This window comes from Neovison vison, chromosome 12 (genome assembly GCF_020171115.1).
Source record: "Neovison vison isolate M4711 chromosome 12, ASM_NN_V1, whole genome shotgun sequence".
NCBI classification, from domain to species: domain Eukaryota; kingdom Metazoa; phylum Chordata; class Mammalia; order Carnivora; family Mustelidae; genus Neogale; species Neogale vison.
The window spans coordinates 80,492,277-80,511,032 of record NC_058102.1 but is presented as its reverse complement, the minus strand read 5'-3'; the positions used below and the strand labels follow the sequence as shown (position 1 = coordinate 80,511,032).

Below are 18,756 nucleotides of genomic sequence, written 5' to 3'. Positions count from 1 at the left end.
TTTTTTTAAAATTTTATTTGAAGTAAGTCATAAAAACAGCTGTCCTGGAATCAGATGTTTATATTTGAATTTATTTGGTTAGGATACCCAAAAGTGGAAAGAACAAATTGTGATTTTGCACACAGAATTAGCTTATATGATTGTCTCCTTTCTTGTACCTCTTTTATCAGTTCTTTAAGAATAACAGATTAAGGGGGTAGGAGAAGAATAAATGAAACAAGATGGGATTGGGAGGGAGACAAACCATAAGTGACTCTTTATCTCACAAAACAAACTGAGGGTTGCTGGGGGGAGGGGTTTTATTATGGACATTGGGGAGGTATGTGCTATGGTGAGTGCTGTGAATTGTGTAAACCTGGCGATTCACAGACCCGTACCCCTGGGGATAAAAATACATTATATGTTTATCTAAAAAAAAAAAAAAAGAATAACAGAGATCATGTACATTTAACTTATCATGGCTGTAATAGAAAACTTGGAGAAATCTTATGAAAGTACAAAAAATAGTGGCCCTGGTGGTAAAAATAAATCTAGAAAGTAATGGATAGTGCTTGAATATTCTTCAGAAGTTATAGCTGTTTGTTTATACTTTAACAATTTTTAAACACTTAAGTTAAAAATATTTTTCTTGTAGAAATTAAAACATTGAAAATATACATCGCATTGTAGATTTTTAACTTTTCCCACAAATTATATGCACTATGTATATTTTTAACCTACTATTTTTGTGTTTTTAGAGATTATTCATATGAAGATATAATTATATAGATCTTCCCCATTCTTTTAAGCAACTTATGATATTCTAAAATGTGATATGTTTAGCTATTTTATTTATTCATAAATGGATGGATAGATATATACATACATTTCACATCCTTCTACGTCCTGAATCACATTTATGTTTAATGTTCATCTTTCCTAGAGTATTCACTATTCCGGGAAACCCTTGTAGGTGCTGTTGACAGTTACAGAAAAAAAACCTGCATTTGTTTTCATGGTTTGAGGGAAGAGGGCAGTAGTTTGATGTATCTTATAAGTAAATACGGTGAACGGTGACTTGAGGTATTTTGTTACTATCAATGCTGGCAGGTATATAGGCCAGCATATTGAGGAATTTCTTTGGTGGTAGTTGGTACTGGGCTTGTTCCTTCTCCCTACCTTCACAATCTAACTCCCACGCTGTTTTTAAACACCTACCACAAAGCAAATGCTGTTTTTATCTCTGAAACTCCTGAAACTCCCAGTTTATGGGGTGGGCAAACATAAAGAGAGAAATTACAATGCATGGTGGCATGTGTCGTGGTCTTGATAATGACAACTTGTGGAGACATGCAAGTTTGTGTAATCAACCTCGTGGAGTTTATTTATCCGTTCAGCAATTATTTGCTGTGTGTTAGGCTGTGGGTATAACAGTTGAGACAACAAACGTGATCCCTGCTTGAGGAGCATTCAGACTTGGGAACCTGGGAAGAACGTAAGGGAGAACTGCTGCTGCTCTTGGATCATGAAGAATAAACACAAGTACGGCCAGTAAAATGGAAGGAACACATTTTAAACAGAGGGATTCAAATGTGCCAAAGTACAAAGCTGTGGAAGGCTCTAAATCCACCCACAGATTCTGAGACATTCTCTGTGTCATACAGCATATACATGCAGAGACTGAAAAGGGAGACTGAGTTCAGATAAAAATGCCAAATTAAGGAATTCAGATGTTTTTTCAATCAGTATTTTCTGAGCCAATTAGCATTTTTCAAATGACTGCTGAAATCTAAAACACTGATTTTATATCTTGTTAAAAAATGGTTACATTAATAATTTGATTCATTATTAATCTATTAGCTCTATTAGTCTACTAAGAAGGTAGTTGATGTAGCTGTGTGTGTGTGTGTGTGTGTGTATAATCTGGAATTTTTGTTTGTTTCAGCCTTTACCCTACGGAAAGAAAATCTGGAAATGTTTGAAGCACTTGGGTTTTTAGCTATCAAACTTGGTGTGATTCCTTCAGATTTTAGTTATGCAGGCCTAAAAGACAAGAAAGCCATCACCTATCAAGCAATGGTTGTTAGAAAAGTGACTCCAGAAAGGTAATCTGACATTACTTTATAAGCTAGAACTTTACTTTCTCATTGCATCAAATAAATAAATGTGAGGTTAAAAACTCACTAGGAGCATATTAACTAGGAGCATGTTAACCTCCTGTCAATAGTAATTAATTGATTAAGGGCTTATTGAGCAGCACATTCTGCCTTAATATGATTATCTTCTAAATAATGTTATGTCTTAAATTTATACTGAAAATATAGGTAGTTTTAATACAGAAACTTTGAGAAGTGGCATATTATAAATGATTGAATTGTTCAGTTCATAAAATAACTTTGTGACTATAATCCTAGAGTAATTTTTTTTTAGTGCACATTTGTTGAAATAGCATTACCTTTTGAATTTCAAAAAAAATTTTAGTGTTCTGATATAAGTGGTTGTCTGGAAACTGTTATTTAAACCTTATATTAATTTTTTAAAAAAGATTTTATTTATTTGACAGAGAGAGGGATCACAAGTAGGCAGAGAGGCAGGCAGAGAGAGAGAGAGAAGGAAGCAGGCTCCCTGCTGAGCAGAGAGCCCGATGCGAGACTCGATCCCAGGACCCTGAGATTATGACCTGATCCGAAGGCAGCAGCTTAACCCACTGAGCCACCCAGGCGCCCAACCTTATATTAATTTTTAAGTGTAATATTTAACAAGTCTATATGATTTATCATTTATAGGTTGAAAAATATTGAAAAAGAAATTGAAAAGAAAAGGATGAATGTGTTTAATATTCGATCTGTAGATGATTCCCTTAGACTTGGTCAGCTCAAAGGAAATCACTTTGATATTATCATCAGAAATTTAAGAAGCCAAATAAATGACTCTGCAAACCTGAGAGAAAGAATTTTGGAGGCAATAGAAAATGTTAAGGTAAGAAGACTCAATTTTTTTTTTTTAAAGATTTTATTCATTTATTTGACAGAGAGAGATCACAAGTAGACAGAGAGGCAGGCAGAGAGAGAGAAGGAAGCAGGCTCCCTGCTGAGCAGAGAGCCCAATGCGGGACTCGATCCCAGGACCCTGAGATCATGACCTGAGCGGAAGGCAGTGGCTTAACCCACTGAGCCACCCCGGCGCCCCAAGAAAACTCAATTTTAAAATAGTGTAACAGGAAAATCTTTGTAGGCCTTCTCTTTATGTTGAGGCCAAAAGGGAAACTTCTTTTTCTTTTGTATCTTTTCTTTTTATATGCATGTCATTATTTAAAAAAAATGATAATTAGGGCACTTTGGCTTATTTTTAATTTTCTTCTTAGTACATTTTTTGTATTAAAAAACAAAACTTTAATGTAATTTAAAAATAGAGTTATGGGGGGAATCTATCTGCATAAGGTGTTTTTTGTTGTTGTTTGTGTTTGTTTTTAGCATGTGCCATATGGAATAGTATTTTATTTTATTTATTTATTTATATATTTTAGATTTTTTATTTATTCATTTGACAGAGATTACAAGTAGGCAGAGAAGCAAGCAAAGAGAGAGAGGAGGAAGCAGGCTCCCTGCTGAGCAGAGAGCCTGATTTGGGGCTTGATCCCAGGACCCTGGGATCATGACCTGAGTTGAAGGCAGAGGCTTTAACCCACTGAGCCACCCAGGTGCCCCTAGAATAGTATTTTAGGCAAAGGGATTAATTTGGGAGGAAATTTTGTTCAGTGATTTTTTTCCAGAACTCTTTGGTAAATAGTTATGTTACTTAACAGAATTATGCACAATCTTTTTTTTTTCTTTTCAATCTAATTGTGAATTTTTTTCAATGCATACAAATGGTAAATCATACACATTTTATTATGTCTTACAATAATAACTATTTAAAATATATAAGTGACATTTTCCAGGCATCTCAATATGCCATAGCCTTCCGGCTGATCATCTAGACTATGGGTTAGCAAGCTTTCTCTCTAAAGAACCAGATAATAAATAATTTTGGCTTTGTAGGCATATGGCCTCTGTTGCAACCACTCTACTGCCCTTGTGTGGAAGCAGCCATAGATGATACATAAATGAATGAGCATGGTTGTGTCCCAGTAAAACTTTATTTACAAAAATAAGTGTTGGCCACATTTGATTTGTGGGCCGTTAGTAGTCTGACAACCCCTAATCTAGACTAGTAATCCTCAACCTGGAGTGCTTCTAGGCCAGTCAGTCCCTACCCTCGAACCAATTAAATAGGAACATTTGGGAATGCAGCCTTGGTTATTAGTATTTTTAAAAAACTCCTTAGGTGTTTTACTCTACAGCTAACACTTGAGAAACACTGATCTAAGATCTTGACCACAAAGACCTTTTTACACAATTTTATTCCTCTCCAAAGGAAAACAAACAAGCAAAATTGGTTTTTAAATCACTATTATGCCTATGGTCAGGAAAATGACTTCCAACTAAAGATTTTCTAAATTCACATTTATTTGTGATTATATATTCTTTATGTGATGGGTTTTTTCCTTTTTCCTAGACCTACCTAAACTTTTTCCTCCCTCAAAAAATTGTTATTAAATGATACTCCTTAAACAAAGGAGAGAGTTTCTTTGGACTCTGATAGCATTTATTGCCTATCTTTAATTTGGAATTTATGAATATACAACTGCCTATTATAAAATCTCCATTAAGAATGATTTTAACTTTAACCAACTTTCCTTTAATTCTGAAAATAAGAAGTCTTTGAAGTTTTATTTTAGAGGGTTATAACTTTGACTTCTAGTAACTTTTGTTATATCCAGTCCTAAGTAATTTGAAGAGGTACTTAAAGCTCTTTTGGTTATTCTAGAGTATTATTTGATACTATTTTTCTAAATTTGAAATAAAAATTGTTATGAGAAATACTTATAAAGTGAGCATGAAAAACTCTTATCTTTCAAGAAACCATCTGGACCCAGCGTTTTCTTTGTGAGAGCATGTTTATCCCCTGACCAGTGTCTTTAAGGTTGCAGAGTAATTTTAATTTTCTGTTCCTGGGGAAATGAGGCCATGTCATTGTCTTGGCCCAGGCCTTCAGAAACTGAGATAACTAGGGGCACCTGGGTGGCTTAGTGGGTTAAACCTCTGCCTTCCGCTCAGGTCATGATCCCAGGGTCCTGGGATCCCCACATCGGGATCTCTGCTCAGTGGGGAGCCTGCTTCCTCCTCTCTCTCTGCCTGCCTCTCTGCCTATTTGTGATCTCTGTCAAATGAATGGGTAAAGTCTTTAAAAAAAAAAAAAGAAAAGAAACTGAGATAACTAAAAAATGAATTGTTATGTATAAAGGAATCAAGACTTGCTGGGTTCGAAGTAAATTTATTTCTTACTCCCAGCATCACCAGATAGCAGAAGCATCTCAAAATCAGAAAGAGCTTCAGGGCAATAATCAGATCCAGTCCTAGGTAAACAGTTTGTTTTGGAACTTTGTTTAGCACTGGAAGACCTGCATCCCACAATCCCTTCAGTAATGTGAATGGAAAGCTGACATACTCTTAAAGCTTTTTTGTTGGTCTTATTTTCTATCTTTTAGTTGTTTGGTTTTCTCCTTTCTATTCTTTAACTTTATACCTTTTCTCAGACCATTTGGCTCTTACGTGTGTATCAGTGATTATAATATTCTTTTATTAAAATAAATACAAAGAGAAAGACTTGGTTACATATTCTGACACAGTAATTATACTTATTTGTTGTATCACTTTGGGTCTATGACAAAGAACCATAGACTTGGTGACTTTTAAATAACAGAAATTTATTTCTTAGAGTGCTGGAGGCTGGAAGCCTGAGATCAGGGCGCCAGCCTTATCTTCTTTTTGTATTCTCATGTGATGGAAAGAGAGGGAGCTAGCTCCATGTTCTTTTGTTATAAGGAAACTAATTCCATTCATGAGAGCACTATCCTCATGACCTAATTAAAAAGGTCATGTGTCCCAGTGTCCTCACCTCTAAATATCATCTCACTGGAGGTTAAGATTTCAACATATGAATTTTGGGGGGAACACGGGTATGCAATCCATAACAATATAGTTTTTTTTTTTTTTTTAAGATTTTGTTTATTTATTTATTTGAGATAGTAAGCATGCAAGAGAGCACAAGTAGGGGGAGAGGGAGAAGCAGACTCCCCACGGAGCAGGGAGAAGGCTCTGGGACTTGATCCCAGGGCCCCAGGATTATGACCTGAGCCAAAGGCAGACAGTTAACTGACTGAGTCACCCAGGCTCCCCACAATATTCTACCCACAATATTCTTCTAATTAATTGGTTTTCTTGTATTTGTAGAATAAAGGATTTGTAAATTACTACGGGCCACAAAGATTTGGGATGGGAAGGAAAGTTCACACCGACCAGATTGGACTGGCTTTGCTGAAGAGTAAAATGGTATGGATTTAAATAAAACTATTATCTGATTTGTTTTGTCGGTTGTACTTACTACATAAGCCAGCCCTTTGCTTTCTTAACCCACCATATAAATGCGTATACACACACACACACATACATATACCATATACTACATTATTGAACACTTTTGAGCAGCTACTATATTTTTAGTATTACGTTATAATAAAGCAAACTGTATGCAGTGTCCCTGTGTTTATTACTTGTTTGAGACTTAACGGAGAATTGGCCAGCACTCACCAAATTCTTAAAAAAAAACTTACTAGAGGATTTAGAGAAAACTTAACACCCTACAGTTCTAAAAATAAGACATCAAATTGTATAAAATTCCTGTTTCTCATAACATTTAAACAAAAGCTCTTCTGTCTTTTAAACTTCATATTCCATGCTTCTCATTTTTGTAAAGTTTGCTAGAGCGTTTCTGTCTAACGCACTACTCCAAAACTGCGTTGGAGTTGCAATTGCTACATTGATAGACATTTACTGTCTCAGTGTTCCTGAGGGTGAGGCATCTGGGAGCAGCCTTGCTGGGTGTTGGTGCATCAGGGTCTCACATGGTGTGCAGTCACACTATCAACCAGGCTGCAGTCTTTGGAGACTTGAATGGGCATAGAGAACCTGCTTTCAAGCACACTCCCATGGTTGTAGGCAGGAAGCTTTAGTTTCTCAGCATAGGGCTACTCAGGGAATGACTTCCCCCAGGAGTACAGAAGAGTGAGAGAGACCATAAGACCATAACATAAATCTCAATGTCTTTTATAATGTAATCTGGAAAGTGACATCTTTATTCCGGCTCTATCCCACTTAATGGGCACACAGACCCACCCTGATAAGGGTGGTGGAGGACTGTGGTATGCATGAGTGGCAGCCAGTGGAGATCATTGGGGGCCAACTTAGAGGCTGGCCCCACAGCTAGACAGCCATATTTTCTTTCCTTTGAAGCATCCCTGCCCCAACTTGTACATTCTCTGCATCTCAATTTAAACTTTCATCCCACTCCCAAGAAAGATTGAATTCTTATCTTGTGACCTCAAAGCCTCTTGGACTTCCCATCTTAGGTTTTAGTATATTTTACTGTTATTGTTTATTTGATCTTTTCCAGTAAACAAACATCGTATCTCTCTTGCTCAACACTCTATCCCTAGTACAGTGCACAGTGCCTAGCACATAGCAGATGCTTAGTAATATTTATTTGAATGAATTAGCTTCTGAATATATATTTGAATGAATGAATGACTACTGTAAGATTGAGTATAATTTTAAGTTGAATAATCTGTCTTAAGATCCTTTCCTATTCTAAAAAAAAAGATCCTTTCCTATTCTAAAACATATACTTAGAAATCACAGTGCTGGAGACCTATAATAATAATAATAATAATAATAACGATACAGGACCTCATAGAGACATTAAAAAAGGAGCATCTTTTTATCTATTTAGTTTTTAAAAGAAAATATAAAAGTTGGCAATTTTTTTTTTTTATTTGAGAGAGAGAGAGCATGAGCAGGGCAGAGGGGCAGAGAGAGATAGAGAGAGAGAAAAGCAGACTCCCTGCTGAGCAGAGAACCCAATGTGGGGCTTGATCCCAGAACCTGAATATCATGATGTAAGCCGAAGGCAGACATTTAACTGACTGAGCCACTCAGGTGCCACATAAAAATTTCAACAACCATGGCTCTTTTTCTTTCTTGTGCAAATTTTTAAAAAAGATTTTATTTATTTATTTGACAGAGATCACAAGTAGGCAGAGAGGTAGGCAGAGAGAGAGAGGAGGAAACAGGCTCCCCATGGAACAGACAGCCAGATGTGGGGCTCAATCCAAGGACCCTAAGATCATGACCTGAGCCAAAGGTAGAGGCTCTAACGCACTGAGCCACCCAGGTGCCCCTCTTTTTCTTTTCTTAAAGATTTTATTTATTTATTTGAGAGAGAGAGGGTAAAAGAAGAAGGAGAGCACAGAGAGAGAAGCAGACTCCCGGCTGAGCAGAGAGTCTGATGCAGGGCTCGATCCTAGGACCCTGAGTTCATGACCTGAGCTAAAGACAGATGCTTGGGACACCTGGGTGGCTCAGTAGGTTAAGTGGCTACCTTCGGCTCAGGTCATGATCCCAGCGGCCTGGGATGGAGGACTGCATTGGGCTCCTTGCTCGACAGGGAGCCTGCTTCTTCCCCCGCCTCTGCCTGCCACTCTGTCTGCCTGTGCTCGCTAGCTTTCTCTGACAAGAAAGAAAGAGAAAAGAAAAAGAAAAGAAAAAAGGAAGAAAAGAAAAGAAAGATGCTTACCTGACTGAGCCACCCAGGCACCCCAATTGGCAATTAAAAAAAAGATTTTGGCAATTATTTGTAAGATCAGACAATTCCAAGACTTGAGAACAGAAATGAAATTAGTGGTTCACCATTTCCCTATGCTTTCTTCCTTCCCAATTTTTGTTATATATGTTGGTCAAGTCTGAGTTTTATATGATTACTTCATACTTGCCTTCTAAGCTTGATAATAGAGGTAAAGAATGACAGAAGTAGAACTATGGAAATGATGGATACTTTTTCCAGTCCATAATATTTTTTTATTATTTTTTTTATTTTTTAAAGATTTTTAAAAATTTATTTATTTGACAGAGAGAGATCACAAGTAGACAGAGAGGCAGGCAGAGAGAAAGGAAGGGAAGCAGGCTCCCTGCCGAGCAGAGAGCCCGACGCGGGGCTCAATCCCAGGACCCTGAGATCATGACCCGAGCCGAAAGCAGTGGCTTAACCCACTGAGCCACCCAGGCGCCCCCAGTCCATAATATTTTAAACCTATGTATGAAGTTGCTTTGTGCAGATATATTTCCAAATATAGTACTGTTTAATTTTTGAAAACTTGAAGATAAAATTACAGTTTCAAATATTATTTGTTAAAGTGCCTATTCTTTTATGGTATCCAAGAATTTGTATCTTTTTTAAAAAGTAAGTAATTTGTCATTTTTGTTTAACGTATGTTTGCTTGCTTGATTTTTAAAGGTGGAGGCTATAAAATTATTTCTTACACCAGAAGATCTGGATGATCCTGTAAATAGAGCAAAGAAATATTTTCTTCAAACTGGTATTTAAAAATTTCTTTTACCCTATACATAGTCATGCAAATACACAATACAAATGTTATGTCAGCAGGAGGGCATTTATTGCTTTGCTACATAAATGTGATAAGAAATAGCTTGTAATATATTATATATTAAGTAATTTTATTACATGTCAAAGACTCATTTTTGGTCAGATATCCAGGACTTTTGTCTTTTTTAACTCTTGTTTGGGGGTAGGAGTGAGGGGAGAAATAGTTTCTTAGTTTTTCTTGGTCTAAATCCTCAGAGGAGGAGTGCCTGGGTGGCTCAGTGGGTTAAAGCCTCTGCCTTTGGCTCAGGTCATGGTCCTGGGTCCTGGGATCGAGCCCCGCATCGGACTCTCTGCTTGGCGAGGAGCCTGCTTCCTCCTCTCTCTCTGACTGTCTCTCTGTCTACTTGTGATCTCTGTCTGTCAAATAAATAAATAAAATCTTTAAAAAAAAATCTTCAGAGGAGTTAAGAATTTCAAATTCTACACTGGTACCAGTGAAAGTATACACTCCAACTAGAGGAGACTTAAAAACAAACTACTCAAAAGTTTATTTGTTATATCCAATACTTTGTGCACTGTTTTTGGTTTAGTTGCCCATTCAGCCCAGTCATTTTGGACATTTTAGCTCAATATCACGGTGTAAATGCAGAATGCTTCCTGGGAAGCACCAAAGAAAATGGTTATGAGTTTGGGTTCTACAGTCAATCCACATGGGTTTGACTCTTAAAATGACTTACGTGTTTCTATCTATTTAGAATTCTGAGAATATAATTTCTTTATGACAGTGATTCCTAAACTTGAGTGAGCATAAGAAACACCTGGTACATTTATTAAAATGAGGATTCCTACCTGAATAAGCATCTTTTCAGTAGAGTTCGTTAGTTTAATTTTAAAAAGCATCCCATTAGCAAGGCCTGTTAGCATCCTTGATGGATCCAACCCTTTCTTATTCAAAAGATTCTGTATAAATGTTCATAATAGCTCTTTAAAAATATGTAGGCTCAGAGGTTTATTTAGTGGCTTTGTTTTGTTTTTTAAGAAATCTGAATAATTACAAGTTAATTTGTCTCCATTTTGAAGTAGGTATTACTAATGTGCTTTCTGCTATTTTTTTTTAAGGCAGGGAAAGTGAATGGAGAATGGACTATATGATTAATGACCTTTATTAGACAAACAAACTCTTCAGGTATAGCCAGGTTTATAGTTGGTGCTAAACGTCATCTTCATATTAAAGTTTAGAAGAGCATAGTTCATTACCTCTCATTTAGCAGGTATAATAAAAGTCTTTATAACTGGCCTATAAATGAAAGTGGCTGACTCACTGATTCTCTCTTTATTGCAGAGGATGCTAAAGGCACACTTTCCTTGATGCCTGAGTTCAAAGTTCGTGAGAGAGCACTGTTGGAGTCATTGCATCGCTTTGGCATGACGGAGGAGGGTTGTATCCAGGCATGGTTTTCTTTTCCTCACTCAATGCGCATATTCTATGTTCACGCATATAGCAGCAAAATTTGGAATGAGGCAGTATCTTACAGACTTGCAACCTATGGATCAAGAGTAGTAGAGGGTGATTTGGTCTGTTTGGATGAAGATATTGATGAACATTTCCCAAATAGTAAAGTAAGTGTCATTTAATCAAAGTTGTCAAAGAGTAGTTACCACACTGGGAACATTAATTTTCAGAAGCCTTGATTTGAGAAACAATTTAAAACTAAGCATGCATTTTATATTTTTATTTGTATTTGCTTATCATCTGCTTCTATGCCCAGGGCTAAGTCTTAACACATGTTTGTAAATGGAAAAATAAAAATAGTGGCATTAAGTGAAAAGTACAAAGATAGTAAACTTTCCTTTAAAGAATATATTTTAAAGAATTACAGAAGTAATGCACAAAATAGTATCATTAAAAGTGAAAAATCAAAAACTTACATATGAAGCTGTCATCTTCTCATCACTCTGTCTTTCTCTTTCCTGTGTCCAAGAAATTAACCTCTGTTTTTTGGCATGTGTCCTTCTAGACCTTTTCTATGCTTTCCCATAAATACATAGGAGAGTAGATTTTTATTCTATTAGCTAACACTGAGGAAAGAAAAAGAGGGCTTAGATAAAGCTCAGAACTTAAAATACGAAAAAGAATACAATTTTTTATAATAATGGTATATGGGGTGTATAATATGTGTATTTCTTTTATATAAATGTGATTTTATATAATTGCAATTTCAAAGCTTGCTTTTTTCCTTTTAACAGTTTATATTACATAAGTTGATTCTTTCATTTCCTCTCTATCCAACTAGTACTTTTATCTTTGTGGGTTTAAGCAATTTAAATAATAAAACTGAATTCCATAAATCAAGTAAAGAAGCTTATTTTGTAATATAATGCAAAAAGAACATTATCTCAAGTTAGTCTTACAAAGATGTTATAAACGTGGAGGTATTTGAGTAGTGCTTTCATATGTAACATCATCACTGAATTTTAGATGAGCAGAGGATCTTAGAGACCCTCTTTTTTAACTCCTGTTTTATAGAAATGAAAATCAAGACCCAGATTACATGACACAGGTAACAGAATTAAAAGACCTAGCCCGAGTTGATCTCTACCAGAGAAATCATGGAGTACAGAAAAGGTGTTAGCATCTAGAGAGAGAACATGGCCCAATTTTTCAAAAATGAAGAAACATAGACTCTGAACTCCATGTAAAGGGAGCTTTATCTGAATTAATGGTAGAAGTCTGGATGTATGAATTAAGGTTTTTGTTTATTTGTTTGATTGGTTGGTTTTTGTTTTGGTTTTAAGTAATGGAGATCTTCCTCCAACCAACTTAAAGGAAAGTGGACAGGAATTCATTGGCTCTCAAAATGGAGACTCTGACTAATTCTGACACAGCTATATCCAGACTCCTAAATAATCTGTCTCTATTTTCTTCATCTACCAACTATGTTTTCCTCTGTTAGAGCCATTCTTGGTCTGGCTTGTTCTTTCGCTGACAAGATGGTTATGAGCAACTCTAAGCTTATTTCTTACAACTTGTAGACAAGAGGACTTTTCTTCCCAATGGAATAAAGGCCATGGAATTAAGTCTCTCTGGTTAGGAAAGACCACTTCCTGTGGACTGGAGTATGTGATTGGCTAAGCTTATGTTCCAAAGGATCCTCCCTGGAACCATATCACCCAAATCATGTTGGAGAACCAGGAGGGAAGCTCCCTGAAAATGAGGGTGCTCCTATCAGAAAAGAGAGTAATGACTAAGCAAGCCAGAGTGACCAATGTTTGCTTCACTGTTTCATTTAGTGGGTGGCTTATGAGTATTTAGATAAGAAAGTGATGTTGGGGAGTATAAATCACTAAGAATGGTCATTTAACCATAATAAAATCTGAAACTTTAAAAAGAAATCTAGCAGAATTAGAGGTCTTATTTTACCTCGTGAATGGAAGAGATGTCAGTGATTCCCTTTGGATAAATTGTGAAAAATCATGTTTTTTTCACACATTCCAGAAATCATGTTCATTTAAATATTACCTGGGCTATACATTATTTAGTAAGTTAGCCATTCCTAATTCAGATTTTCAGAAGTCTCTGCCAAGACATGGTAATAAGCTCTGAAATACATGTCTTATAAGACTTCTTTGTTCAAAGTAACATTTGCAAGGACAGTTTTGTGATCAGAACTGTATGTGTTTTCTTTTGGAGCTGTAGGAGAAAAGAGAACTTTTTCTCCTTCATATCTTACTAAGTTTCCTTCTATTAGAAAAAAAAAGTCTTTATGTAGTTTAGGACCAGTCATTTATACTTTATTACTAAGCACTGCGAATAGAAAAGGCAGGACTTACAGGCCCAACATGTTAAAACATGACAATGAAAAGACAGTACAGTTTCTAATAAATGATGTATAAGGCATGTAATGTTGTGCATCTACAGTTAAAAATTGTAGGAAACTAATCTGATTCTTGATAGGTTTACTAGACTAACAGTTACACCTTTACTTAAGGTAACTTGGTAGATTTTCTTTTAACTTCTCTGTGAACAAGATAGAGAAATGTGTCAGACAGTTAAAAAGTTAGATGAATTCCTAGTTGGAGAATAGCCATATACCCAAAGCATGTTTGCTAATTAAAAAAATCAGTTGATATCAACCTGGAGGGAGCTCTCTAACCACAAAATATGGTCTTCTGTACTTGACCGTGTTTTTCAGTATTTTCAGATTTTGAGAATCACCACTTCTCAGAGAGCATTATGGCACTTGCTGGCGACAGAGATGGGGGGCAGTTTCCCAGGGGCAGATTTTTGATTGAGCTCAACAGTTTTGTAAGTTAGGAAAGGCTGCTGCTGATGAGGTGGACATGTCGCCTTGGGGTGTCACGCTACCACCATTCTCTTTGTGCTCCAGCTTCAGTTCTCAGTGGCCAAAACAGCAAGTATCATTCTAATTTTTATGTAGTCTAGAAACAAATTATGAAAATAATCTTGTTTGGGTATATGTTTATTCAGCATAGGAGTCAAATTATACATAACAGGGAAAATTGAGGCAATGAATCATCCATATTTTTGTCATCTTTTTAAAATATAGGTTCATCTAGTAACTGAGGAAGAGGAATCAGCTGACACGTATGCAATACATCAGGTAAATTTGTTTAAAAATCGGTATCGCTTAGGGCGCCTGGGTGGCGCTGTGGGATCAAGCCTCTGCCTTCGGCTCAGGTCATGATCTCAGAGTCCTGAGATCGAGCCCCGCATCGGGCTCTCTGCTCAGCAGGGACCCTGCTTCCTTCTCTCTCTCTGCCTGCCTCTCTGCCTGCTTGTGATCTCTCTCTGTCAAATAAATAAATAAAATCTTTAAAAAAAAAATTGGTATCACTTAGATCTATATGTAGATACTGTATCCAAAAGACAAAATGTTGATCGGTTCTTTGCTCCCACCTTTTTCTTTTTCTTTTTTTTTCTTCAATTTATTTATTTTCAGAAAAACATTATTCATTATTTTTTCACCACACCCAGTGCTCCATGCAAGCCGTGCCCTCTATAATACCCACCACCTGGTACCCCAACCTCCCCCCCCCCGCCACTTCAAACCCCTCAGATTGTTTTTCAGACCACCTTTTTCTTTTAACTACTTTATAATTCAGGTAGAATTTATATATAAGAAAAATCACTCTTATCAGTTTATTGTTCTAAGAGTTTTGATAAACATACAGTCTTGTGACTACCAGAGAAATTGAGATAAAGAACATTTTCATCTCTCCCTAAAATTTCCCTGTGCCCCTTTTTAGTTAACCCCCACCCCCAGCTCCAGCCCCCACTCCTGAGCGGTTCATTCATTTTCTGCCCCCATCATTTTGCCCTTGAAAGAATGTCAAATAAACGGAATCATATAGTTTGTGGTCTTTTATGTCTGGCTTCTCTCAATTAGCACAATGAGTTTGAAATCCACTCATGTTGTTTGTATTTGAATTTTTTACCTTGTTCCCTTTTCTGACTACCTTTTGGTATTGTTTAAAATCATCAGCAAAGGAGGAAAGCCCTATAATCTGTAGTGTCTTTTCATAAGGATCTGAGCAAAACACTATTTGGTGCTACTGGTTCACTCTCATGTTTCTAAATAAGAAAGAAGAGCGTACAGTTATCAACCAAAATACCATTTATGTCACTGAGTAGTAGGGGTTTTTTGTTATAGAAACAATATGCTTTTAGGATTATATGACTACATTGAGATTAAATCTTTGTAGGCTAATTAAATGTACCCAAACCTCTTGTTTCCTCTCTTCTACATTAACAATAATTTGTCTAATAATATCTGACTTGAGCTGGTTACCTTGGTTGTTGTGAGTCCTTCTTGATTTTAGTTAGCTCTTTTCTTTGCCTGGCAGCGTTTAAAATAATCAAAGTAGTGTAGAATTTAATAGCATGTTTCAGGCTGATTGTATTGTTTATATCCTGAGACATAATGATCATATATCAGTGACTGACTCCCTTACTCTGTTTCTTTCTCTCTCATTCTTTCCCTCCTTCCCTCCCTCCCCCTCCCTTCCTTCCTTCCTTCCTTCCTTTCTTTCTTTATCTCTTTCTTTCTTTCTAAGGTTTTATTTATTTATTTGAAAGAGAGGGAGAGAGAGGGAGCACAAGCAGGGGGAGTGGCAGAGGGAGAGGGAGAAGCAGGCTCCCTACTGGGCAGGGAACCTGACATGGGACTCCAGGATCCTGAGATCATGACCTACACCGAAGACAGACACTTAACCAATTGAGCCACCCAGGCGCCCCAGTGATTTTCTTACATACCGAATCTTAGTGATACAATGATCATATATTTTTCTGAAGGCTGTTTCATGTAATTTTGTCCTTCTTCTGTACAGGTGGTTCTTCCAGTGCTTGGATACAATATTCAGTACCCGAAGAACAAAGTTGGGCAGTGGTACCAGGAAGTACTTAGCAGAGATGGACTACAGACATGTAGGTTTAAAGTACCGACTCTGAAACTCAATGTTCCAGGATGCTATAGACAGATACTGAAACATCCCCGTAATGTCTCATACCAACTAATGGAAGAACATGATACTGATGTCAAAACTGAAGGTTCGCACATTGATGAAGCAACTTTATCTCTTTTGATCTCTTTCGATCTTGACGCTTCATGTTATGCAACAGTCTGTCTGAGGGAGATAATGAAGCATGACTTTTAGAACCACTACCCTTGACATAACCATATATATGTCACTCTTTAAAAGGAAGGAAGCTAAAATTTCCTGTGCACCTTCCATGTGCTAGGAGCCTTATAATTTTTATCTCCTGTGATTATAAAACATCCTGCTGAAGTGGGAGATTGGTGCTGATGTTCTAGAGGACTTATATCTAGTAAGCAGCAGGATCTGGATTTAAGACCCTAAAACCTATGTTCTTTCTATTATCTAATATATCAGTGATGTTTATTCTGTGCTATAAAATTTATAATCTTTCTTGACTATTCAAAACAAATAATATGGCAAGATAACATGGAAGAAAAAAAAACATGTTTGAAGTAATGTTTATATCCCCTAGCTCCTTGCTTAGAATGTAGATGAAACTAGATTGTAATATGGTTGGAGAGAAAGAGAAATGAAGCATTTTGTTGATTATAATCGTCATTCTTCTCTGTTTTTGAAATTATTGATCAGAATAACACATTAGGGAAATATAATCCCTGTGTTTATGATAGCTACCCCAGGGTAGCTTACCCCTTTATGAGATAACTTATCTTCAGTGAAGATTGAAATAAAATTTTTCATACAATTTCTTTATCTCAGTATACGTTGACCCTCTTGACTTTCTGTGATATTTTTACCTATTACCTAAAACATAGATTTTAGAGTCAGACACACCTGGGCTCAGACTCCAGCTCTGACACTTGCTAGTGACTTTGGGTATGTTATTGATTCTTTTTGAGGCTTACTTAAAGAATCAAGATAACAACAACCTCCTAAGCAACAAGTAAGAGGATTGTCTCCACCTTCTATGTTGCTAGAGGGAGAAAACATTTTGCCCATTTGAAGACTGAATTATTTGTCCCACATCATAAATCATCCTTAACCACTTTATATCAGTTAAGTGTGGGAGGGATGGTATATATTGATCAGGAAGAGCCAATCATTCTTTCAATGCTGGTGGTATAACATGATGATGAAATTAAAAAAGCAGTATAGAGTATTACGTGTCAGTAATGTTGCACTTTTATATACTCAAGTCAGTGAAACTGTTTTGGGCATAGTAGCATAAGGAAATAAAATTCAAAAGAAGGAAGAGTCATATGCAATACAAAATTGCTCATTGCAACATTTTTATATAAAATGAAAGAAATTATAAATAGTTTGAAAGTCCAGCATTAGACAACTAGAGTAAGTAAAATGAGATGTATTGACTTGATAGCAAAATATGTACTTATTAAAAATGATGATAAAAATTTAGGTATGTGAGAAAGTGTTGCCGCTCAAAAATAAACATAGATATTACAAATGCAGTATGCACGCTGACAGCAGCTTTTACAAAGAGAGGCGCTTTGGCATAGTGATTAAAAGCATAGTTACTGTGGAAAAACTCCCCAAGTTTGAACCTTGGCTCTGCCACATGGCATGTGGCCTTGAGACAAGTTACTTAAGCATTGTGTGCTTTGGTTTCAAAATCTGTGAAATGAGACTGGCAATGTACCTATCTCGTAGGATTATTGGGAGGATTTACCAAGTTCACGGATGTTAAGCAGCTTAGAAAAGTACCTGCTATTTAGTTATTGTTGAATAAGTATCCACAGATGCAAGTTTGGAAAGGAAGAGAAAAAAATATGAAAATAAGTTTCTTTTTTGTCATTATATATTTTAATAATAAATCTCAGAACACAAAAATTGGACTTTGTAGGACCATTGGATTTTTAGAATTACCTTTATCATCTTAATATTTATTGAAAATAAAATGCTTTATTGCATAGTAAAGAAATTTAGAAAAAAATGTGCCATTTCATATACTAAATTATATTCTTCAAATGTAATCAAAAAGTGAATTACGTAAATTATTCAATTCTAGATGTCTCTTAAATATTGAGTAGCAATTAGAAAATATGAAAGCATTAAAATGTGTTATCATTGATATTATTTTCTTTGCCTGTAGATGGCACTATAATTTTAGATATCTTATCTATTTAATACTGGGCCATACATAAGGACAGACTCACTAAACTTATTTCAAGTCACCATAAAATGTATTCAGATACTGTTGATGTGGAAAATTATTTTATATGCCTATAGTATTTGACATGTTAATTTCTATTCAGCATTAGACCTTGAATATACTTTGGACCATATGATGACCAGTCATCTAGCTTTTTGCAGTTTTTCTGGGCATTTCAGGCCTTCAGAAGGATAATCTTTGGATTAGTTTTAATTTTTTTTAATTTTTATTTTTATTTGACAGAGATCACAAGTAGACAGAGAAGTAGGCAGAGAGAGAGGAGGAGGAAGCAGGCTCCCTGCCGAGCAGAGAGCCCGATGCGGGGCTCGATCCCAGGACCCTGGGATCATGACCCGAGCCGAAGGCAGAGGGTTTATCCCACTGAGCCACTCAAGCACCCCTAGTTTTAATTTTCAAGGTTGCTTTCGAAACTAAGCATTAGTGCCTCGGGATTACTAAGGTAAAACAAATTGAGGTCTTTTTGTTAAGCTAAAAACACTGATGTTTTTGACTTAGGCAAAACTGAAAGTCATACGCAAGTTTCAATTCAA

General features: G+C 36.2%; 1 protein-coding gene across 1 annotated transcript in view; it reads left to right on the top strand.

The window, feature by feature from the left end:
* Nucleotides 1–17,192, top strand: part of PUS7L (pseudouridine synthase 7 like) — a 28,845-nt gene extending 11,653 nt beyond the window's left edge. The window contains exons 3-9 of the mRNA XM_044227311.1: nt 1,925–2,084; nt 2,766–2,958; nt 6,315–6,413; nt 9,430–9,511; nt 10,862–11,139; nt 14,088–14,141; nt 15,868–17,192. Coding sequence (XP_044083246.1) covers nt 1,925–2,084; nt 2,766–2,958; nt 6,315–6,413; nt 9,430–9,511; nt 10,862–11,139; nt 14,088–14,141; nt 15,868–16,194 — 1,193 coding nt within the window. The 3' untranslated portion in view covers nt 16,195–17,192. The remainder of the gene's footprint in view (nt 1–1,924; nt 2,085–2,765; nt 2,959–6,314; nt 6,414–9,429; nt 9,512–10,861; nt 11,140–14,087; nt 14,142–15,867) is intronic.
* Nucleotides 17,193–18,756: the final 1,564 nt, after the last annotated feature.